This window comes from Natrix helvetica, assembly GCF_964273705.1.
Source record: "Natrix helvetica genome assembly, chromosome: 9".
Classification (NCBI taxonomy): domain Eukaryota; kingdom Metazoa; phylum Chordata; class Lepidosauria; order Squamata; family Natricidae; genus Natrix; species Natrix helvetica.
In genome coordinates, this window is record NC_138560.1 from 21,739,504 (window position 1) to 21,764,266 (window position 24,763).

The following is a 24,763-nucleotide window of genomic DNA, read 5'->3' on the forward strand; positions in this document are numbered from 1 at the left end:
GGTGAGAGGAGGGAGGAAGAAAAGTGGCTGAGTGAGTGCAGGAAGGAATAGTGGAAGAAGGAAGGAAGAACAGGGAGGGAGGGAGGGAGGGAGGGAGAATGAAAAAGAGAGAATGAGAAAGAAAGGAGGAAGGAAAGAGAGAGGGGGAAGGGAGGGAGGGAGAAGAGAAATAGAAGGGATTGGGGGAAAGAAGGTGAGAGCAGAGAGGAAGAAAAGTGGCTGAGTGAGTGCAGGAAGGAATAGTGGAAGAAGGAAGGAAGGAGAGATAGGAGGAGAAAGAAAAAGAGAATGAGAGAAAAATGACAGGAAAGGAAAGAAGGAAGGAAGGAGAGAGGGAGGGAGGGAGAGAGAGAAAGAAAGAAAGAAAGAAAGAAAGAAAGAAAGAAAGAAAGAAAGAAAGAAAGAAAGAAAGAAAGAAACAAAAAAGAAAGAAACAAAGAAACAAAGAAACAAAGAAAGAAAGAAAGAAAGAAAGAAAGAAAGAAAGAAAGAAAGAAAGAAAGAAAGAAAGAAAGAGCTAGCTAGCCAGCCCTCCAAAACACCAATGGCTTGGTAGCCTAAGATGTTCATCTAAGATGAAATTGCTGGAACCTTATTCAGATGCCATTCTGGGTGATTGGCAAATTCGCTGGCTTTATGTTCCTTGAGGAGGAAAAAATCTTGAACTAAAAGAATCTAAAGGGTGCCCAGAAGGTGGATTGGACTAGAAGTCTAACTGACTAGCCATCTATTTTGTAGAGCTAAGGAAGGCAACAGTAAATATATTACATCCGTTACCAAAGCGAGGAGGGGTGAAGCATATTTAAGTCCACAATAAACAGGAAATACCAAAGAGGCTTAAAGGTTCCCCTCACACATATGTGCTAGTCGTTCCTGACTCTAGGGGGCGGTGCTCATCTCCATTTCAAAGCCGAAGAGCCAGTGCTGTCCGAAGACATCTCCGTGGTAATGTGCCCGGCATGATTAAACACCGAAGGCACACAGAACGCTGTTCCCTTCCCTCCAAAAGTGGTTCCTATTTTTCTACTTGCATTTTTATCTGCTTTCAAACTGATAGGTTGGCAGAAGCTGGGACAAGTCACAGGAGCTCCCTCCGTTACGTGGCACTCGGGATTCAATACCAAAGAGCCTTAAAAAGGCTAATAATTCTCAGAAATATAAAAACGGGGAGGAGATAATGGCACAATGAAACAAGGAAGACTGATCTCACCCTCACCAGGTAGACCAGGTTAGGAAATCAACTCCACATAAGGGTTGAAACTATTTTTAAATAGTTTTTTAATAGAATTTTACTTCTATTAAAGTGTGAGTGTGAATTCAAACCGATGAAAGCTACATTACTACATTGTGCACTTTAGGTTCCAAATATTGTAGCCTGTGACTGGTTCAAGACATTTGCTAAGCCTTAAATAAAGATCAGAGGAAGTTTCTTGAGCATCTAGCATGGTAATGCTTTGAAAAACGAAAGTCTTAATAACAACCATGAAGTGGAAGAAAAACCAACCATGGGAGGAAAAGAAAGAGTTTCTTTGCATCTTACTATTTTTCAACCAGTCCAAGACGGGGTTTGTTATGAAATGGGAATTAAATGTAGTCCTTCTTACCACGAAATCAGCACTGCCTTCGGCTCCTTGGATACGACCAATTGGTCCCTTGGAAAGCATGAAAAAGCATAAAGCCATCAAAAATGCAAAACATTCTCTCACTTGTAAAAAAAAAGTGGGTGCGGGGAGGGGCAGTTACTTTTCATTTTTAACTGAAAGAAAAGTTTTTGTGGCGATGACTATCCAGACTGAAGGCCTTTAGGGTCAACACGTTGAGTGAATTTAGTTCTTACATATATATTTCATGGGTGTTGATATTTGAGTTGTTTCACTAGACGTTACTCTCAAATCTATAAATGACTCGCCCTCATACTACTGTGTAAAGCACCCAAATCAATAGCAACAGAGCTGTGAAGGAATGTAGTCTGGATTCCCAGGAGGGAGGGGCTGCATTCCAGAGGAGCAAGAGACAACTCAGTTCAGATAGCTTGTGTGAGAGAAAGGGAGTAAAGATGGTTCCTCTCTAATAGTTCCCAGAGTATATGCTTTTAGGGGATGCTAGCATGTTTTAGTTTATCAAGATTTTGTCTATGGGTGAGGAACAATAAAGTAATCTGCTTGGAAGAACCTCACTGTCCCTTTCTTGGTTTTTGGAGCCTGACAAGAACTTACTGGCTTTCCAGGAGGTCCTGGAGGCCCTTGTGGTCCATCTGGTCCGCGTTCCCCCTAAAAAATACAAGAAGAATCATAAAACCATCCCAGCAGCAAAGTCCAAAAGACAATTTACCACTCACGACTTCTCCACCAAGACTTCCATTGTGAAGTCAAAGCACCTGAGGGTAGGACAAGAAGCAATGGATGGAAACTAATCAAGGAGAGAAGCAACTTAGAACTAAGGAGAAATTTCTTGACAGTTACAACAATTAATCAGTGGAACAACTTGCCTCCAGAAGTTGTGAATGCTCCAACACTGGAAGTCTTTAAGAAGATGTTGGATAACCATTTGTTTCCTGCCTAAGCAAGGGATTGGACTAGAAGAACTCCAAGGTCCCTTCCAACCCTGTTAATTTTATTCTATTCTAACATCCACAGTCTTTAAGAATGGGCATCAGGAGTAATATCCAAAATTCTTAGAATCATCATTTTTCAACCTTGGCAAGGATGAAGGTTGAGTGCTGAAGTCCACCCATCTTCAGGTTGCCAAGGTTGAGATATACTGCTTAGGATGGCTCTCCTATTGCCACCTGAGCTATGGAAGCCATACAGTGAAGCAGATAGCCAAGGAAGCAAACAGGAGTGCAGAGAATGAAGCAATAAGGAAGGGAAAATGGAATTATTAGGCAATTTGGAGTGGAAAAAGAATGATTTCTGGAGGCGGTCTTCAATTCCACTTTATTTTTGTCTCCTTCTGGCCAAAATGGAGCAAGGTTTTGCCGAATGGTTGGTTTATTTTAAAATACAACAGAATTACTTGTGCAATATTTATTTTTAGAATACTGAAATGAGGATGTAAATTATGCAGGATGCAAAACCAACCTATTCTGAACACAAGATTCGCATTATCTAATTTAATTTAACTCACTTAGCATGCATAAGCTTGATCCTAGGAAAAGAAAGAGGGAGTGATTGGGCAGCTTTCATTTTTTAACTCCTAATTTGGGTCTCTTTCCGAATCTTTCATTCTCTTTCTCCTTATTTATTGAGTCAGTCTCAAAGATGCAAGTATCCTCAGCCATATGGCGGCAGTAACTATATATAAAAATTAGTTATATATAGGTTCACATAGACATGTTGCCTCCAGATTACATTTTTATATCAGCTTATTTTTTATTTATAGTATTTCCTGGACAATTTCTACAAATATCCTGATACATGTCTCATGACACATATATCTTTTCTACGGATAAAAAGCAAGTAAACCTACTTCAGACCTGAAATGAAGTACATTAGCCATCATTTTTGTTAGCTCTGTTTAATATAATCAAGTGTGGGCAATATTCGCCATAGAATAAGACATTGAAGGTGACAATGTCCATCTTGACACCAACTTTAAATTTCCTGGCTGAAAGTCTTGGGAAATTGGAAGGAGAGCAGGGGTGAAATACTACCAGTCCGCCCCAGTTCGCCTGAACCAGTAGTAAAGAAAGTGCTACTGATTTGTGCAAACTGGTATTTCCAAGAATCAGCTGTGACACGTGATTTATATTAATCTAGGTGCTACCTTGCTCAATAGCAGGAATTGTGAGAGGGATCTTGGAGTCCAAGTGAACAGTCATTTAAATAGGAGCCAGCCGTGTGCAGCAGCTGCCAAAAAGCCAACACAGTTCTAGGCTACATAAACAGAGGGATAGAATCAAGATCCCGTGAAGTGTTAATACCACTTTATAAAGCCTTGGTAAGGCCACACTTGGAATACTGCATTCAGTTTTGGTCGCCACGATGTAGAAAAGATGTGGAGACTCTAGAAAGAGTGCAGAGAAGAGCAATGAAGATGATTAGGGGACTGGAGACTAAAACATAAGAAGAACGGTTGCAGGAACTGGGTATGTCTAGTTTAATGGAAAGAAGGACCAGGGGAGACATGATGACAGTGTTCCAATTTCCCAGGGGCTGCTACAAAGAAGAGGGAGTCAATCTATTCTCCAAGGCACCTGAGTGTTGAATAAGAAGCAATGGGTGGAAACTACACATCTCGACTGAAAGCTTACCTTAAGTCCCAAAGGTCCCATTTCTCCTGGAAGCCCAACTTGACCTGGGGGGCCCTGAGACATGAAAAAAGAGAGGGAGGGTTTTTTATTTTCACCATATGAATTCTAGATGAAAGAATAAGAGAATGAAGGACATTAAGGAGGATTTATTTCAGCTGGACGTCCTCCTTTGCAGAAAAGATTTGCTTGGTTAAAAAATGAAAGACAAATTTTGGAAGCTCTCCAAAACCAAGACTAGATGGCTCTTCTTCTAACTGATAGGAAGACTGAAAACTGCCTTATATCATATCAGAGCTTCATTTCACTTAGCCTAGTAATTCTTGAGGGTTTCAGCGTGATATCTTTCTTGGTGCTACCTGGAGAACCCCTATTAACTTTTAAAAATTGGAAAGTATCTTTTAAAAAAAAATCACCGTGTGCTCCTTTTGTACATGGAAGAGTGGGGGAATCACCTGGTTTCCTACTTCAGTTTCTGATCACAGGCCAAGAGCACTGGATTTTGCCTGGGTCAGCAAAGTTCTGGGCATTTAGCAGCACATCCCAAATTCTCTGATGCTGAATCAGATTGTTGGCGTGACTAATAAGATGCCTAAAATCTCAGGCAGAAAAGGAAGCACACTTTCCTCCCACTCTTTCTGTGTTAAAGGAAGGCACGCAGATTTGCAAACCTCCCTTGCTTTTGATTTCAAAACATCATATTTCAGTTGGAAAAAAGAAGGGCTGCACATGTGCAGGACGGCCAATGGATTCCATGCATGAAAATCAGTTTAACTACAGGTAATCCTCGACATACAGCAGTTAGTGACCACTCGAATTTACATCGGCACTGGGGAAAAAATGACTTATGACCATTTTTCACATCTATGACCCTTGCCGCATCCCCATGGTCACACGATCAAAATTGAGATGCTTGGCAATTGACTCATATTTATGACGGTGGCAGGGCGCCGATGATGATGTGATCATCTTTTGTGACCTTCTGACAAGCAAAGTAAGTGGGGAAGCCAGATTCATTTAACAACCGTGCTGCCAACTTAACAACTTTCTTGCGGCACTTACCACATGCGGCAAGAAAGGTCATAAAACGAGGGGAAACTCACTTGACAAATGTCACATTTAGCAGGAGGAATTTTGGGCTCAATTGAGGACTATCTGTACTTGCTGCATAGACTGAATTAAAGATTCCCCTCACACATATGTGCTTAGTCGTTCCCGACACTAGGGAGCGGTGCTCATCTCCGTTTCAAAGCCGAAGAGCCAGCGCTGTCTGAAGACGGCTTGCATGACTAGATGCCGAAGGCGCATGGAACGCTGTTACGTTCCCATCAAAGGTGGTTCCTATTTTTTTACTTGCACTTTTTACATGACTTCGAACAGCTAGGTTGGCAGAAGCTGGGACAAGCAAAGGGAGCTCACTCCGTTACACGGCGCTAGGGATTCGAACCGCCGAACTGCTGACCTTTCTGATCGACAAGCTCAGCATCTTAGACACTGAGCCACCACGCCATTGGATTACACCTTCTTATTCAGTTTCTGGCTCTGAATACTGATAGTCTTTGACTTATGGCTACAAACGGGCTCAGAATTTCCATTGCTAACTGAGGCAGTCTTAAGTGAGTTGTGCCTGATTTTATGACCCTTTTTGGCCACTATTGTTAAGCACATTACTGCACTTGTTAAGTGAAACATGCAGTCGTTAAGCAAGTCCAGCTTCCCGCACTAGCTTTACTTGTCAGAAGCTGGCTGGGAAGATCACAAATGGTGATCAAGTGATCCTGGGACATGGCAACTGTCATAAATGCATGCTAGCTGCCAAATGCCTGGCTCATGTAATCAGATGACCATGACAGTCGAGAACTGATATTAAGCCACATTTTCCAGCACCATTGCCATAACGAATGGTCATTAAATGAATGGACTCTGGATCTCAGACCTGGAAGCCAGCTTTTATCTTTGGGACTTCCGGCCTGCCACATTTTCTACTGAGGGGGAATGGGAGGGGGATTATACAAAGTGTGGGAGATATATAGTCAAAATAACATTCCTTCTCAGAGAGTCAAGGACAGTTTGCCCTGCATCTGGAGTGGTGTGACTGGGAGGCATCTCCAGTTTTGGATGGTTCCTGATTGGGCCATGTGATGGACATGTGGGTGCTGGGCAGGGACTTGAACTTTCTTTTGGGTGGGGAAAACCTGGAATCGTTCAGATTCGGGTTTTCCCAGATGTGCCAATATGACATCTCTAATAAAATGGAACTTTGAGGAAACTCAAGCCTCGGAGTCTTCTTTCGTTAGAGGTGTTACTTGGAACCCTAACATTAACCGGAATCTGAAAGTTCATCAGGAGTATCCAATTATTTTGCATTTAAATGAGAACCAAGCAAATGTCTTCTTTATGGTCGTCAAGCACACTACCTACCACCAGTGTAACCCAACATGTCACAAGTCACACTTACAGGAGGGCCTGGAAATCTGGGTCCCTGAAACAGACAGATACAATAGGCTGTTATTCTTCAATGCAGGTGACAACTGCTGAAAAATTAAGCGCTGTAGCACTGGCATCAACATTTCTAAGAGTTAGAAAACATCTTGCTTTTCTCTAATCAGAATTCACTGCATTGGGGGATTATAATTTTTTCAACCATGGTGCACATTTAGAATTTGAGAACATGTTAGAGAAATCCTCACAAAACTATCATCCTGCTGGCCAATCATGAAAAAAAAACCTATGGCAGGGGAGAATTTAATTCCCTGGCTACAGCCACCCATGATTTATTTTTAAGACTAGCTGTGGGATCTACGGTGGGCCCAGTGACTCTGCATTAAATACGAATCATGTGGATATTTAGGGTGGAATGTTGCAATGTTCTTGTTGTGGCCCGGCATTAGCCTGCGGAGCTGGCAGCAAAGTTGGACAGTGAGGTTGGGGAGGAACATGGACCAGTCCTGGAGTCTGGGGAAGGCTCAGACGAGGGCTCTGCTTCAAAGGCAGAGAGGGGACCAGGGCCATGTGGGAGTTATGTGCTGCCTCCGGAGCCTCCAGAGTCGGACATCAGTGAGGCAGAAGAACAGTGTGAGCCTGTTCCCAGTGTGCAGATGTGCAGAGCTGCCGGAAGGCAAGAACAGTTAAGACAAAAGGGGCGACTCGGGAGAAAGGCTTGGAGATGATTGGCCCCCTTCCATAAGACATAAAGGAGGAGCAAAGGCACGTGAGCCTTTGCAGGAAGCAATTTGTTCATTCTGGTCGGTTCAAATTCTGAAGCTCCGTTTGACTCTGTGCTTCATTTGGCCTTGCAAAACTTAATTGACTATTAGATCTCTGGGAGCATTTCAAGGAAGATAAAGGTGGGTGCTTATCAGCATTACCCTGAAAGATTGTGGCAGACGTCTGTCGGACTCTTCACAGACTGTTTGTGAATCATTACGGGCTGTGAATGACCATAATTCACAGTCGTTTCAGTAAAAGAGGGCTTTTGGGACTAAGTGTGTGATTTATGCTTTATCAGGAAGCCTAGGTCAGAACAGTTCTGAGGCCCAAAAATGTTTGGGAAAAACCTGGTCCCATTTCTAGTGCTCCGTTCCGAGATCCCGCCGCCAAATGAATCTGAAAATTCTGATTGTCTCCGGGTTCAGAGAAATTTGCATTCTTGCAGGATGCATTGTTAACCATCTAAAATCATAAACAAAGGTTTGGTTTTGGCTTATGCTAGAGAAGCCCTGGGTAGATCAAAACTCAGGCCACATTTGGAAAACCATGATTTCCCCCAGTTGCATTAAAGTTACATGCCACTACTCTGGAGGTATTTGCATGTGCAAAGAAAAGCAGACACTTACTGGGAGCCCCAGTGGTCCAGGAAGTCCAGGCTGGCCCTGCAAGAGAAGAGAGAATTTTGATGTAGCAGGAGCCACAAAACAAGACTTTGATTCAACTTCCAATTCAGAGATTTTCCCAAAGACTTGTTTGTCTATGGAGATTCTCGGTCATGATTGTCTCAAAGATGCTCTTTTTTCCCCAAGAGGCAAATGGATTTTCTTATTTATTTCTTTTCTTTGAAGACGTGCAAATTGGTATGGAGCTTTCTTGGAACTGCTGAAAGGACCGTGTTGTAGATAAGATAGACAAAAATAAATCAACCACTTCATAATGCATGGCACAACATAGGAGAACAAACCCATCAGGACTAGATACAGCAGTCCATCTCCATTTAAAAGACAAAGGCCACTCTTTTGAAGACAGCAAAGTCCACATTTTGGAGAGAGAGGACCGCTGGTTGGAAAGAGGAGTCAAAGAGGCCATCTATGTCAAAATTGAACAGCCCTCTCTCAACAGATGGGGAGGGATACGACATCGTCTATCTCCAGTCTACAACACAGTCCTTTCAGCAGTTCCAAGAAGGCTCCACACCCATTTGCACCACTCGGATGACCCTGAGAGTTTTTTCCAAAAACAAAGAGGCCCAAAAAAGCCTCAAAAACAGTCTGAAAAAAGCCTCAAAAAAGGCCGAAAAAAGGCCTGAAGCGGGCTGATAAAAGGCCTGAAAACGGGCTGAAAAAAGGCCTGAAAACGGGATGAAAAAGGCCAGAAAACGGGTTGAAAAAAGGCCAGAAAACGGGTTGAAAAAAGGCCTGAAAACGGGCTGATAAAAGGCCTGAAAACAGGCTGAAAAAAGGCCTGAAAACGGGGCATGCAGAGCCCCAAAAATGGCTGGCGGGTGGATCGGGCTTCAGCAATATTCGGTCTATAAGATGCACAGACATTTTTACCCCCTTTTGGAAGACAAAAAGGTGCAACGTATAGTCCGAAAAATACAGTAGGTCTCTGGAAGTGTTTCAAGGGAGATCAAGGTGGGTGCTTATCAGCATTACCCTGAAAGACTGTGTCAGGGTGGTTGTGAGTCATTAAGGGCTATGAATGAACATAATTCACAGCCGTTTAAATAAAAAAAAGTGTTTTGGGAACTAAGCGTGCACTTTTTACTGTCACAGGAAGCCTAGGTCAGCACAGACCTTTCCCATTCATTCTTCAGCAGTAATAATAACAGTCATGGCATTAGAAAGCAGGATCAAAACTGAAGTCAATCATGGATCCTGGGATACTTTTCTCTAAACTGTGCCTCCCCCCCTCGCCATGTGAGATCACAGCTGCTTGAGGGCATCTGGAGTTGCAGTTCCCAGTACATGGGGAATAACAAGCTGAGGAAGGATGCTTTGGTGACTTCAACATGCATCAAAATCTCAACATGCATCAAAATCTCTCCCCCAGGCAGAAAAAAAAAGTTACCCACTTTGGGACCTAGTCTTCCAACACGGCCTGGCTCTCCTTTAGTTCCTGTAAGGCCCTACAAAAAGAGAAGAACAAGAAATAAGAAAAAGGATCGTTTGGGAGAAATGGTATAAATGGTTAGATGATAGAAATAAGAAATGGGGAAATTTAAAAATGTATCGTAGAAGAATGAGGAAACAGTGATAAGAAAGTAGGAAAAGTAGGATTTACAAAAGTAGAAAAAGACATATAATAGAATAAGGGTAACAACAGCTGTCTGATACAAATGACCAAACACAGACTGTTGAGCAAAGGAGTAAGAAATAAAAGGACCATAAGTGTAAAATTAGATTGTATAGAGGGGGAAACAATATTTGTAAAGATGCACCGATAGATATCTGCTGTAAGAAGGAACTTGCAGTTCCAGTGTTGTTTGTAAGTTTTGTGTATGTTTTTGTCAATGTGTTTAAGTGTTTAAAATTAAAATTTTAATTTAAAAAAAAGAAAAAGGATAAGAAGGAGAATGAAAGGGATCAATTTGATGGTATCAATCAGCATTTGCAGAGAGAAGCAAGAAGTTTTGCTGAAGCCCTGAAGATCATCCAGGAATGATCAAGGAATCGGCTAGGGTCAAATTAACATTTGGGGGGGGGGGGAGGGAGAATGGAACACAATCCAAAGGAAGCATGTTTGCATACATTTGCATACTTATAGGAAGCAAAATAATATTCCAAATAAGCACCTACAGAGTCCTGTAGATATGTGGAAGTGCAGTTCAGATTCTGGGCTGAGTAACTACTCACATCAATTCCGGGTTTTCCTGCAGCTCCATCTGGTCCTGGGAGGCCTGGAGCTCCTTTGGTCCCCTGTCGCAAAGAAAGGACGGGGACATTAAAAGACTCTTCAAAAAATTAAAGGAGGAGCAGGTGCCTCACACCCAGCCCTTCTCAAAAGATTTATGCTGCTGTTCTTCAACTTAATGCCTTCTAGATACATTGGGACATCCAATCCTGAATTTAGCCACGCTGGTGGAGAGTGATGGAATTAGTAGTCCCAACTAATCTGGGGAATGACCATCTGGGAAGGGCAAATTAAGACTGTCCAAAATTCCCGCATTCCCCAAATTAAAGCTCAAGTCATCCTTGATGTAAGAGGGATGCGGTGGCTCAGTGGCTAAGATCAGAAAGGTTGGCAGTTTGGTGGTTCGAATCCCTAGCGCTGCGTAACAGAATGAGCTCCTGTTACTTGTCCCAGCTTCTGCCAACCTAGCAGTTTGAAAGCACGTAAAAATGCAAGTAGACAAATAAGAACCACATTTGGTGGGAAGGTAACAGCTTTCCATGTGCAAGGGGAACCTTTACCTTTAGTCCTTAATGTATGACCACAACTGGGCCCAAAATTTTCACTGCTAGGCAAGAAAGTTCAATTATGCCCCATTTAATGACCTCTTTTGCCCAAGGTGTTAAGCAAATCACCACAGTTGCTAAGTGAATCATGCAGTTATTAAGCAAAGCTGGTTTTCCCCCTTGACTTTGCTTGTCGGAAGCCAGCTGGCCATGTTGCTCATGTGGCCCCAGGTCACTGCAACTGTCATAAGTACACGCCCGTTGCCAAGTGCCCGAATTTTTTTTTTATTTTTTTTTGTTTTTTATTTATTTTATTTTTTATTTTTTTTTATTTTTTTTTTTATTAAAAGAGTTTTGTACAAACAAATTTTCCCCGTTTTCACCCCCCCTCCACACAATATAAATCTCATACAAATGCTATACCCCCCCAACCCCCCCGCAAAAATTCACATTCAAATATTATACCAAACACTTTACCCCCTCCCCTCCCCCCATAAGTGCCCGAATTTTGATCATGTGACCACGGGGAGGCTGCAACAGTGGTTAAGTAAGTCATGTCGCTTTTTTTCAATGCCGTAGTAACTTTGAATGGTCACTAAATGAATGGTTGCAAGCCAAGGGCTACCTGTATAGTACAGGTAGTCCTTGACATGTGACTGTAACGGAGCCTGTTCATTGGGGTTGAAAGTTGGGACGGTCGTAAAGCGGATCAGTCATGTGACCGTCCTCATTTTACAACCCTTTTTGCAGCAGTTCCTTCGTGACCACAGCGGCCGTAAAACAAACACTACAGTAATAAAGAAAACCCATGGTTTATTATGGACGTGGCTCTGCAGTCATGTGACCAAGTAAAACATGGTCACATGACTGCAGGATGCTGGAAATGCCCCTAAACGCAACTGTGTTGCTGAATGCCTGAAGTTTAGGACACGTGACCGTAGAAGCCGCTTGATCGTCTGAATTGGGTCAGAGGTAGTTCAAGGTAGGTGTGTCATAGCTTGAAATGGCTGCTAAGCAACTGGTCATAAGTCAAGGACTACTTAGACACTAGTTGTCCATCAAGAGCGTCCTTCAAATAGGCTATTTTTGCAATACATCGCAAAGACGTAGAGCCTGAAAATAGCTGCAGGACTCCCTCTGGGGTTCTGCCCCAGATCCTGAACCTTCTACATTAATGTATAGTATAGCCCAGTGACGGCTAACCTTTTTCTTGTGTGCCAAAATCACACACGCAATAGTGTACACATCCCCACACCCATAATGCAATGCACAAGTGCTCCCCATTAACATGCACACGACCCCCCCATGCCCCATGTTGGGCCTAGCAGGCCTCCCTGAAGCCTCCTGGGACCAAGAATGGGGCGCGGGGGGGGCGTACCGCACCCCGCACTACCCCCCACCCCCCACCCATGCACACGTATTCGCGTCTCTTGCATACACGGCAGAGACCTGAAAATCAGATGGCCGGCACCTGCGCGGAGAAGCTGAGCTGGGGGACGGCTCGCGCACCCGCAAAGAGGGCTCCACCTGGCACAGGTGGCACACATGCCATAGGTTCACCATCAGGGGTATAGCCTTTATTGTCATTGTACATCATGTATACAACAAAATTAGGCAGATTGTGGCTTGCAAAGTCAGCATACTTACAGGAACGCCTGCTGCACCGGGTGGACCTTTATCGCCCTACGGAGACAAAAATAAATAAAAGAAAAAGAAAGAATAGTCATTGTTGATGGATTTGATAAATTTCCAGACCCCTTTTAGGAAGTCATCCTTTCATGGCAAATACAAAGCATCTGGTAGAGCAGGGATGTTTTCAGCGGTAGGATTCAAATAATTGAACAACCTGGTTCTCTGCCCTAATGACCAGCTGGGTAGGCAGTGCTCGTGTGACTGGCTGTGGGCATGGCCAATTTAGCATCACTCACGTCGATGGGCGCTTCGCCTTAGCTGTTACAATGTGATAAGGGTTAACCGGAGAGGCAGTTTCTGTAAGCAGGGCAATAAAGATTAGGCTAGAAACAACACCAGAATGCTTCCTTCCTGCCTTCCTTACAGGATTAGCCCTGGAAAGTGGAAAAAACAAAACAAAAGGAGATTTCTTCCAACAACCGGTCCTCCCAACTGCTTAGAAAGTTAACAACCGGTTCCCACAAATAGGTGCGAACTGGCTAAATCCCACCACTGGATGTTTCCTTTACTTATCAAATGTATAGACCGCCCATCTTACTCTCAAAGCTCTGAGATAATACTAAGATTGCAAAGTGTCCTTTGGAATAAAGAATCCAGGATAAATTGTCTGGGGGTTAGAAGTTCTTCTACGGGCTAAGTGAAGAGTGGGAGGGCGAAAGTCCTGTCTTTCATGGCACAGTTTGGTCTCCAGCTTCCCTGGCTTCTCATCCTTCCATTCAGCCCCAAGGGAAGGCCTCTTCTAGTGGGAGAGTGGAAGGCTAAGCAACCAGGGAGGCTATCCTGAGCTCAGGGGTGGTTGCCGTCAGCATTACTGCCAGTTCGGTGGGTGCAAATTTTATTTGCCAATTAAAAGGTCTGCGCATGCGCAAAATCTTTAAAAATGGGAGGGGGGATTTTGCATTGAAAATTGTTCTGCGCATGCGCAGAACCAAAAAACAAGATGGCGCCGCCGTAAGAGTACCGGTTTGGGGGCGTGGCAGGCCTAGGTCACTGCCGGCTCCAGTGACCCAGGCCGCCAAGTTACTACCAATTCGGCTAAACTGGTCCAAACCAGCGCCTGAGCTTCAGGATGCCTCATCAGAGAAAACACTAAGGCCAAACTTAGGCTTTCCCCACTTCTAAGAAGATAGACTAACATTTTCAACTCCAAGTATTTTGATCTGCAATGTGTACTTAATCAGTTTTCCATCGCACAATTATTAAAATGAGTATTTTTTTTCCCTTATCAGAAACCAGCAACTCTGCATATTGTAAATTTTTTTAAGAGTATTTCTTTTTTTTTTAGGGAGAAACTTTTTTTTCCTTGATAGACACTGGCTCATTTTTATCATTTATCAAAAAAACTAATGGGAGAGGATGTAGAAGGGCAGGTCTCTATTTTTAAAAAAGTTTTTTTTAAAGTAAAGATAAAACATTTTCACAGAAATTTACAAGTTTTGTTGCATGAGACATGATAGCATTGTTCCAATATCTCAGGGGTTGCCACAAAGAAGAGGGAGTCAAACTATTCTCCAAGGCACCTGAGGGTGGACAAGAAGCAATGGGTGGAAACTAATCAAGGAGTGAAGCAACTTAGAACTGAGGAGAAATTTCCTGACAGTTAGAACAATTAATCAGTGGAACAGTTTGCCTCCAGAAGTTGTGAATGCCCCAACACTGGAAGTCTTTAAGAAGATGTTGGATAGCCATTTGTCTGAAACGGTCTAGGGTTTCCTGCCTAGGCAGGGGGTTGGACTAGAAGACCTCCAAGGTCCCTTCCAACTCTACTATTGTATTGTATTGTATAGCTATAAATCCAAACAATAGCAATAATCCTCGAATAAGTCCAAACTCACCCTACCCATAAAGGAGAACATTTGTAGCTGGGGGTGGAAATGGGGGGGGGGGTCGTTGATGCTCTCTGAGCTTGGTGGTTTTCTTGCAGACATTTCATTACCCAAGATAGGCAACATAATTGCGTTGCAACTCCCCTTTGGCCCCCAGAGTTTGGAATTATATCTCACTCAGAGGAGGAAAAATTCAATTTTTTTGAGTCCTTGAATATATATGTATATATTCAAGAGTGAGATATAAAGTGGGGGGGGAGCATAACTAGCGAAGGTAAGGGAATAAGAAATGATACTAAATTATATTTGGGTTGGCGGAAATACCATCCCAAGGAAACATAAACTGAGTTTTGAAATATACACCAACAACAATAGGAAAAGAAAGGGAGAGAGGAGGAGAGAATGAAAGGAAGATGGGGGAAGGAAGAAAGAGGTAAGGAGAGGAAGATGGAAGGGAGAGAGAGAGGAGAGAGGGTAGGAAGGGGAAGAGGAAGAGAGGAGTATGGGAGAGGTAAGGGAAGAAGGAAGGAGAAAGGAAGAAAGTAGAGAAGGGAGGGAGGGAGAAAAGAAAGGGGAAATAAGTTGGTGTTGCAACAGGAGGAAGGGATGGTAAATAAAGCAACCCAAACTGTACATTATAACCTATTAAATGAAATAATAAATGTATAAGAATGACAAATGTAAAGAAGAATAACAATTATGTGAATGTATACTTAAAATGATATGTAAGAGAATAAAAAAAATAAAGAATTCTTTGAAAAAAAAAAATTTTCGAGTCCTGGATGTACTGTTCCCTTGGGACCTGTTGTGAAATGGGCACACAGTATATTTTCTCTAAATTATAGTTCTAATATAACCCTCTTTAAGACGGGCGGCCACAGGTTGCAAATTTTATCTCGGCGTCAACAAACTGGTTCAGTTTTATTCCCCCATCCCATTCCTCCCTCTCCCCCACTCCCCAGCCCATCTTCCAAAAGTAACCAGCAGGAACATTTCCCATAGTCACAGAATCCTTTCTACCTTTACTTGGGGGTGGAGGGGTAGGGAGTTAACACTTCTGCTTAAAAGCCGGTGAATGAATTAAGGCTGCCAAGGGCCAACTGCAAACTTCTGCCACTCTCACATTTGCTGCAAAATTCCCTGCAAAAACCCCACATGGCAGAGGGGATGCTGGCCTTGGAGAATTTTACAGCTGAAGCCTGTTAGGTGGAGGGTGTGTGTGTGTGAGCCAACAGCAGTTCCTCCTCCCCTCTTGCAACCTTGGGCCACACTGGAAGGACACAGCCTCGAGTTTCCTTCTAGATACAATGCTCGTCTTTGTGCGCAGAGATGCGCTCCCTGCCTGCCTGCTTTGGTTCCTGAGCTCAGCGGTGGACTCACATCAATGCCGTCTGCTCCTGGCACACCGGGTGGACCTGGGGGGCCCCGTGGCCCAGGTTCTCCTGGCGGACCTTGCTAAGGAAAGAAAGGAAAAAAAGTTATTTAGTGGAGGAAAAGAACCCCAGGAAAACAGAAGAGCTGAACCGGTTGCATTTTTTCCACAATTGCAAGGCAAGAAGGAAAAGAAAGAGACATGGGTGGTGGGAAGGATCTTTGGATTACAATCGCTGGGACCTTCTTCCATGGAAGGGGATGGAATCTATTGGGATGTGCAAGGATCGGGACGTAGAGGGCAAACCAGAGCAGGCCGGAGGGTGCACACCACCATCTGTTAAAGGTAAAAGTAAAGATTCCCCTGCACATGCGTGCTAGTCGTTCCTGACTCTAGGGGGCAGTGCTCATCTCTGTTTCAAAGCCAAAGAGCCAGCACTGTCCAAAGACATCTCCATGGTCATGTAGCTGGCATGACTAAATGCCGAAGGTCCATGGAACACTGTTACCTTCTCACCAAAGGTGGTCCCTATTTTTCAACTTGCATTTTTTAACATGCTTTCGAACTGCTAGGTTGGCAGAAGCTGGGACAAGTAATGGGAGCTCACTCTGTTATGCGGCTCTGGGGATTCGAACTGCCGACCTTTCTGATCGACAAGCTCAGCATCTTAACCACTGAGCCACCATGTCTGTTAGGCCAAATATATTCTGAATTCAGAGCTCAGCATAACCCTAACATTTGATGCGGCACTGCAGGTCTGAAGCTCTTCGTAATCTGGTTGGATCGTTAAAACAAGCCTTCAATCAATCCAAACTGAAGCACCCTGGGAATGGGCTGGGAAAACAAAACCTTTGGAAGAACGATCCATATTTGGGAATCATATTGCAGAAGTTTGAAGACAGGAGAGACTCCTGAGGATCACCAACTCTCAAGACCCACCGTGGCTGAGAACCGGCTGGAGAAATCTTGCTTAGCACTGAAAATCAGAGGGAGATGCCAAGAAGGGGCAATGGTGACTCCAGGGGCACAAGCAGACTTTGGGGCACTCCCCAGACCCCCTACTGGAAAAGCCCGGCCAGCATTCAGTCCAAATCCAAAAAATGCACAATGCAATATTATCCAATTGATTGAAAGGTTAAAATACATTTTAGTTTTGAAACACGCAATCCTTCCAACAGCAAAAGAGAAAAAAGAAGATTGACAGTAATATTTCAATTGTTACTTTGCATTGCAACTCCTCTTTAAGCCCCAAAGATTGGAGTTGTATCACACTCAGAGGAGGAAAAATCCTTTTGGGTCCTGGATATACAGTGCTACACTTGGGACCTATTGTGAAATGGGCATATGTTTTCTCTAAATTATAGTTCTAAAAACAAGTGGCTTCCTCCAATAGCATGCTGCTTGACTTGTTTGTTTGAGTTACCTATTTCTCCTGCAGAGCTGTCATTTTTTTAGTATTTTTATAACAAGGTCCGGAGAGAACATGAAAAAAAGTAATACAGGAATTTAAGCATGTCACAGAAGTTATAGCTTTCTAAAATAGGATTAGTACTTATGAATAATTACATATATATATATTATACTCCATTAAAGAGCTAAAGTGAACATGGGGCCTATCTTTTTTAAGCTGTAAAGCAGCTTGTAAAATAGATAGCCCTTAAAGTATGGAACTAGTCAGCTTTTAAGTCTTTGCAAATCAATTAGATATTTCTTCTTTACATTTAGACAGTTATTTCTTAATTTTGCAGTTCTGAGTGTTGCAGCCCAATATATTGGCGGCTGAAGGATGACACCCAATTGAAAAAAGGCTGCTCCAAATACCACAACATGGAAACGGGTCAGATTTCTGTTAGCAGGACTTTTAAAGGGATGTAAATAAAGTCCTTTAATGTACCGTATTTTTCAGAGTATAAGACGCACCAAGGTTTTGAAGAGGCAATTTTTTTTAAAGTAGGTAGGTAGATAGAGAGAGAGGGAGAGAGAAATACAGTAGGTAGATAGGGAGAGTGAATACTTAGGTAGTTAGGTAGATAAAAGGAGAGAGAGAGAGAGAGAGAAATAGAGTGAGAGAGAAATACAGTAGATAGGGAGGGAGGGAGGGAGGGAGGGAGGGAGGGAGAGTAGGTAGGTAGAGGGATAGAGAGAGAAAAATAGAGAGAGAGAGAAAATCCAGGGGAGAGAGAGAGAAATACAGTAGATAGGTAGGGGGAGAGAGAGAGTAGGTAGGTAGGTACGTAGGTAGGTAGATAGACAGAGGGAGAGGAAGAGAGAGAGATACAGTAGGTAGGTATGGAGACAAAGTAGGTAGGTAGATAGAGGGATATGCAAAAACAGGCCTATTTTTTGCCCCCAAAAATGCATGCATAGCCTTTAGGAAGCTTATAGAGTGCTGCTGGGGGCTGGGGTGGCAAAAAATGAGCCGTTTCTCGCTCATTTCTGCCCTCCCCAGCCCCCCGGAGCTCTCTAAAAGGCTCCATAAGGCTATGCACGGCCATTTTGGTGAAGGGGCGGGGCCTCAGGAGGCAAAAAATGCTGTATTCGATGTATAAGACACACCCAGATTTTCAGCTTCTTTTTTAAGGCAAAAAGGTGCGCCTTATACTCTGAAAAATATGGTGTTAAATCTTAACCCCTTGTTTGTGGGCACCCAACAAGCCTCTTGATGGGTAAATTCCTACTTAATTTTTTCTAGTGCAAGCGTATGAATAGCTTCATATGTCTTTTTAAAAGAGACTCTTTAGGGGTAGAGGAGTGTAGGGAGATAACACCAGTGAAGAAATACAAGAAATTTATGAAAAACTAAATGAAAACTCAATCTCAGGAAAGGAGAAGACACGAGAAAGAAACTCAAAATAACTCCACTTTGATTCTGTTTGGTATAAGAGCAGGTAGACTGATATTCTGATAGGCTTTCAAGATTTTGCAGTTGGATCCCACGACAGAAAAGTAGCATCCTTGAAATCTTTGCTCTCTCTGCTTCCTGACCTTGCCTACTCAGAAGAGCAGACAAAGAAAGAAATCAATGGTGCCACATAAATACCATTGGAAGGGTGAAAGGAGATTCAAAGAGTTCTTATTACATTCTGGGCATATCACGCTTACTCTCGTTAAGGCTCATTGGGAACTACTTCCACAGAGATTAAGAAAGAGATTTTAAGGTTGTCGGGGATCCTCTCCTCTGTTCAATGCTGGATTTGCTCTTACAATCTCTGGCAAAAGAGGAAATCCAGCCTCTGTCAAAAGATCTCAAAAAGACAGGCTCCCCTCGCCCTGGTCTGCTCCATCATTAACAGCTTTAAGTCTTCTAGAGTTTCTGTAGATATGTGGACAAAATCTATTTCTTCACAAATAACAACACCAAATCTATTCAAACAGAAAGCCTGCTTGGAAGGTTGATGTCTTTCAGCTTTAACCTGTTTGCAGAATAAAGAGGAGAGGGGGTCTGTTATGAGTCTCAATTGTTTTTGGACAAGGTTTTCAAAACAAGGTACGATTGTCTCTAGTTTACTCTTGATTTGAAAAGATGCTTGTGTATCTGTGGTCTACAAATGTGTTACTAAGTCAGAAATGAGCTGCAAACAAGGCATGACCGTGGACCTCTCTATATGGCTGCACTGCCAATGCCTACCTCTGACCCCAACGGAATTTAAGTTAAATTAAATCTGAAAATTTAAATTTAAGACCCCTCACATCCTGGACATAAATTGTTTCAACTCCTACCTCAAAACGACGCTACAGAGCACTGCACACCAGAAAATAAGACACACTGACAGTTTTTTCCTGCATGCCATCACTCTGCTAAACAAATAATTCCCTCAACACTGTCAAACTATTTACTAAGTCTGCATTACTATTAATCTTATCATCATTCCTATCACCCATCTCCTCCCAGGTATGACTGTATGACTGTAACTTTGTTGCTTGTATCCTTACGATTTATATTGTTTCCTAGTATGATTTGATTGCTTATTTGTACCTTATGACTATCATTAAATGTATCTTATGATCCCTGATGAATGTATCTTTTCTTTTTATGTACACTTAGAGCATATGCATCAAAGATAAATTCCTTGTGTGTCTAATCACACTTGGCCAATAAAGAATTCTATTCTATTCTATAGATAGGGGGACAGCAAAATTGCTTAAATGAAGTCCAAGATGTCATAAAAGATAAGAACACAGTTCTCTCCCAAGCTTCACTTTGTGAATTCATCAGCTAGAATGATTAGTTCAATCTCTTAATTAATACCATGCATCGCAGAGCAATTGCTTTCAAGGAGAATCAAAATCCCATCAATTCAAAGGAACACCTAATTCCTAGTTGCATCAAAAAGTTGAGGCTACGGTCTCCATGTTTCCACTTTTGATTGGGAACTGCCCAGAGTTGGTTGGAAGAAGGGCAGCTATATAAATGTTTCAAATGAATAAATATATTTAAGGGTGATATTTTGCGTCTGGAAATGTTTGCAAGTTCAAAGAAGAAAAAAATGTGTGCGAGGGCTACTGAACTTAAAATACCACCTTTGCAGCAAAGGCTTCCAGCAGGTATTTGATGAGTGAATGGTCCTCTTTGTCCTTCTGAGGCTACTGAACAGTAGTACTTTATTCTTTTTAGAAAGCAGCACCCAACTCTAGAAAGGACTGAAGGCATCGTATAAACAAGCACAGAATATCCTGAAAGCAACTTTCTCTTTCTTAAAAGCAATAACAATCATAACCCTTACTGCTCGTGGATTGAGCAGCAGGCCCAAGATTGCTTTTGAACTCAAATGAAATGCAATCTTTATTTGATTCTGTTCAACCTCTTGGCTGCTATCAAGACAACAGCCAACTCGCTTCTAAACTGCAGTCAGAAGACAGTTATTTCACTGGACAGAAGATCCCTGTGCTTGGTGAATAACAGAAGGTTATGCACAAGAGATACTGGGAACAGGGGAATGGCTGCTGTAGTCTTCCATTGTAACTGTGTCTTCTCGCCGCCTGTTCTCTCTTTTGGGAACAGGTAAGAAAGTTTATATCATGTTCCAAAAGTGATTTTTTAATGGGTTTCCAAATTAAGATCATCTTAATTTTACCTCCCATCACTGCCACTACCCTTCCGGCCTCTTTGATGGGTGTGGTTGTGAATCCCAGAGTTTGGATGGAGACCCGTTTTACCGACCTAGATTCTGCTCAGGAGTATGCATATATTTTAGGAACTCAAAAAATGCTCCACAGAGTTTATCCGCTAAACGAGAAATAGTTTATCCACCCAAATGAGTGAAAGTCTCACCATAGCAGTGCGATTTTGCACACCCACTTAGAAGCAAACTTAGTAGAGTTCAATGTGATTTATTCCCAACCAAGGACACATAAAGACTGCAGCTTAAAGAAACCATTTCAAACGCATATAAAGATGAAACTTAAGTTAAGTTAGAAGTAACTAACTTCCAAGAATGACTAGACCTACAGAAGGAATACAAAGTCAAACAATTTTCTCCTCTGACCCTGAAACACACACCAACACAAACCAAAAATCAAACAGAGTCTGAAAATCCCCAAGGCTTTCCAATTACACAATACTGATTCTAAGGCATGCAGACAAGGATGTCGACATATATACATTTCCACTGAGCCATTCTTTTGTCTACACTGGATCCTCAACAGTGAGGATTGTTTCCCAAACATTCAGGTCATCAGCAACACCTTCTGTATGTCGCCCCCCCAATACATTTCCAGAAATAATATAGGGGGGGGAAAGAACTTACCAATTGGCTTAAGGTGAAGAGAAAGCTTTGGAGAAGGAAGCAGAGATTCAGAAATCTAGCCATATCAAGAAGCTTCAAGCAAGGACACAGCCAGCCTTTGAATGAGAAGAGCTGAGAGGAGCTGAGAAAGTCAGGGAGGGAGGTGGGAACATTAATATTTAGCACTTGGGGAAAAGGGGAGGAAAAGGTTGGGACTGAAACGCCCTCCCTTACCACTAACTGTGGCTATTCTATCACCCAGGTCTTCTCACAGACTGCAGACAGGAGCTGAAGCAGGCAAATATTTAGAAACAGAGAAGGGAGGGAGGACTAGGTGGGAAAGTGTGAAGCAGCCAGCTATCAAATTCCAAAGTTAGGGCAAATTGGCAAGATTTTTTAAAGAAGTGGTTTCCCCTTGCCTGCTTCCCCAGTGCTGGGAGAACACCCAAAGTCCATGATGGCGAACCCAGGGCATGTGTGCCACAGGTGGCACATGGAGCCATATTTGCTGGCACGCCAGCTGTCAGCATGCTGGCCAGCTGATTTTTGGCCCTCCAGAGGGCCAGGGGATGCCGTTTTAGCCTCCCCAGGCTTCAAGAAAGCCTCCAGAGCCTGGGGAGGGGTTCTGTGTGCATGCGCAGGTGGGCGGGGAGAATTGGTTTGGGCACACTTGTGTGAGCATTAGCATGGGCGCGGAAAATTTTAGCACTCCATCCCTGCCCAAGGTCATCCAGCTGGCTTTCTGTCTTGAGGCCAGGACTAGAACTCAGGGCCCCCTCATTTCTAGCCTGATGTCTTAACCTCTGGACCAAACTGGCTCTTTAAAGCAACATTATAACCACCCCAGCATCCCTATTAGGGAGGCTGTTAGCAGATGAAACTGAGGCTGAGAAACAGCAGATGTTCTAAAGCCAGGCAGATATTCTAAGGTTGGAAAATCCAGCTAAATCGAATAGCCTAAATTAGTTCTTTAAGATAAGGGCACGTGTGTGATATGCATTACATCATTTCATCCACTATCACCATGCATGCAGTGTTTGCACTGTGCGAAGGATGTAACCTACATCATTTGGATAATCACAGTTGTGGCCCAGCAGGATCTGGTTGAGCTGCTGATGGACTCGGATAGCGAGGAAACATGTGAGTCTGCCCTGGACAATGTGGAGGACCCTGTGCAGGGTTCAGACTCAGAGCAGGGACCAGAGGGGCTGGTTGGCCACCAGGAGGTGCTTGAGGCATGGAGCAGTGGGGAGGATCAAAGGCAGTTTGTCCCTGATGCTAATTTGAGAAGGGCTGAGAAACGGAAGCAGCAACTTCATAGGCAGACTCACAGAAGATGATTAAGCACAGGTGATCGTGGATTGGCCCCGTCCCAAGAGAGATTATAGGTGAGGCGTTGGGAGGGGACATTTGCAGGAAACAACCGTTCGAAGTAGTAGTTACGAAAATCTATCTGTGTATTCTAGCCGTGTCTGTTCATTTGGACTATCTGCGTTGCTTCATTTGAATTATCTGGGTTGCTCTATTGAACGTGAGTCGTCTGGGCCCTCAGCCAAAGGATTTGTTATCTCAGTAATTAAACAGTGGCAAACAGCCAAGCCTGTGTTCTGGTTTATTCACAGGCATGGAGAGGGGGGGGGGGTCAGAACAATCACACAAGCAATGCCAAATATCATACATTTACTATTATTTAAGGAAATGTTTTTTTTAAATATATGTTCACCCAATGCATTAAGCCTCAGTGTGGTTCATTTACTGCATGGTACTGCATGAACTTAGCCACTGATAGCTTATTCAACAAGCTGTGGCTAAAGAATACTAATACATTGAATGAGCATAACTACAGCCAATATAATGGCTATCATATTCCATTCATACTCAATTTTCTCTGCAACAGGATACAATTCCTATTAAAGAATGGAGGCCTTTGAACTCTGGTACTGGAGAAGACTCCTGCGAGTCCCTTGGACTGCAAGGCGATCAAACCAGTCAGTCCTAGAGGAGATCCACCCTGACTGCTCTTTAGAAGTCCAGATCCTGAAGAGGAAACTCAAAGACTTTGGCCACCTAACGAGAAGGAAGAACTCACTGGAGAAGAGCCTCATGCTGGGAACGATTGAGGGCAAAAGAAGAAAGGGACGACAGAGAATGAGGTGGCTGGATGGAGTCACCGAAGCAGCAGGCGTGAGCTTAAATGGACTCCGGGGATGGTAGAGGACAGGAAGTCCTGGAGGAATGTTGTCCATGGGGTCGCGATGAGTCAGACACGACTTTGCAACTAACAACAACAATTCTTTATTTATTTATTTATTTATATTTTTTTCAAAGAATTTTTATTTTTTTATTCTCTTACATACCATTTTAAGTATACATTCACATAATTGGTATACTTCTTTACATTTATCATTCTTATACATTTATTATTTCATTTAATAAGTTATAATGTACCATTTGGGGTGCTTTATTTACCATCCCTTCCTCCTTCTGTAACACCTCCCTGTTTTCCCTTTCCTTTCTCCCTCCCTCCCTTCTCTACTTTCTTCCTTCCTCCTCTCCTTTTCCTCCCTTCTTCCCTTACCTTTCTCCTACTCCTGCTCTTCCCCTTTCCCTTCCTACCTTCTCTCCTTCTCTTTCTCCCCCTTCCATACTCCTCTCCTTACCTCTTTCTTCTTTCCCCCGTCTTCCTTTCTTTCTCTCCTCCTCTCTCCCTTTCTTTTTCTATTATTGTTGGTGTATAACGTTGTCCATGGGGTCGCGATGGGTCGGACACAAGTTTGCAACTAACAACAATTCCTATTAATACTATTCCTATTTGAACCAGATTGGTCTTGTGGTTAAGGCATCAAGCTAGGAAACAGGAAACTGTGGATTCTAGTTTTGCTTTATCCATGAAGTCCAGCTGGATGGCAATGGGCCAGCCACTCTCTCTCAGCCCAACTCACCTCACAGGATTGTTGTAGGGAAAATAGCAGGAGGAGGAAGGTGTCATTGGGGGGGGGGGAGAGAGGGAAAGATTGAAATGTAAGGAAAAAGGGGGGATGGAAGCCCAGCTGAGCCAGCCAAGGTCAACCATCGGTATGCAGAGCTGGGAACCAAGAACCTGTTTCCTAAACAATATACAAGCACCTACTTGGATATTTACAGATAACAAGGGAAGAGGGAACTTTCCTTCGTGTTGTTTGCACGGGAAATCCTCAGATTCGGCTTACGCTACTTCTGTAATCATTTAAGCTTCAGTAAAACAGACTCTTGGCAAACACAAGTGGCCAGGAGTCTTTCTTTGCTGG

The 24,763-nt window shown here is 43.1% G+C and overlaps 1 protein-coding gene across 1 annotated transcript in view; it reads right to left on the minus strand.

Moving 5' to 3' along the window:
- COL9A2 (collagen type IX alpha 2 chain) overlaps positions 1-21,602 on the minus strand; it is a 71,856-nt gene extending 50,254 nt beyond the window's left edge. The window contains exons 1-10 of the mRNA XM_081962656.1: positions 21,498-21,602; positions 15,759-15,833; positions 12,508-12,543; positions 10,318-10,380; positions 9,537-9,590; positions 8,086-8,121; positions 6,708-6,731; positions 4,253-4,306; positions 2,217-2,270; positions 1,605-1,652 (exon numbers count right to left, since the gene is read on the minus strand). Coding sequence (XP_081818782.1) covers positions 1,605-1,652; positions 2,217-2,270; positions 4,253-4,306; positions 6,708-6,731; positions 8,086-8,121; positions 9,537-9,590; positions 10,318-10,380; positions 12,508-12,543; positions 15,759-15,833; positions 21,498-21,560 — 507 coding nt within the window. The 5' untranslated portion in view covers positions 21,561-21,602. The remainder of the gene's footprint in view (positions 1-1,604; positions 1,653-2,216; positions 2,271-4,252; positions 4,307-6,707; positions 6,732-8,085; positions 8,122-9,536; positions 9,591-10,317; positions 10,381-12,507; positions 12,544-15,758; positions 15,834-21,497) is intronic.
- Between the last annotated feature and the right edge of the window lie 3,161 nt (positions 21,603-24,763).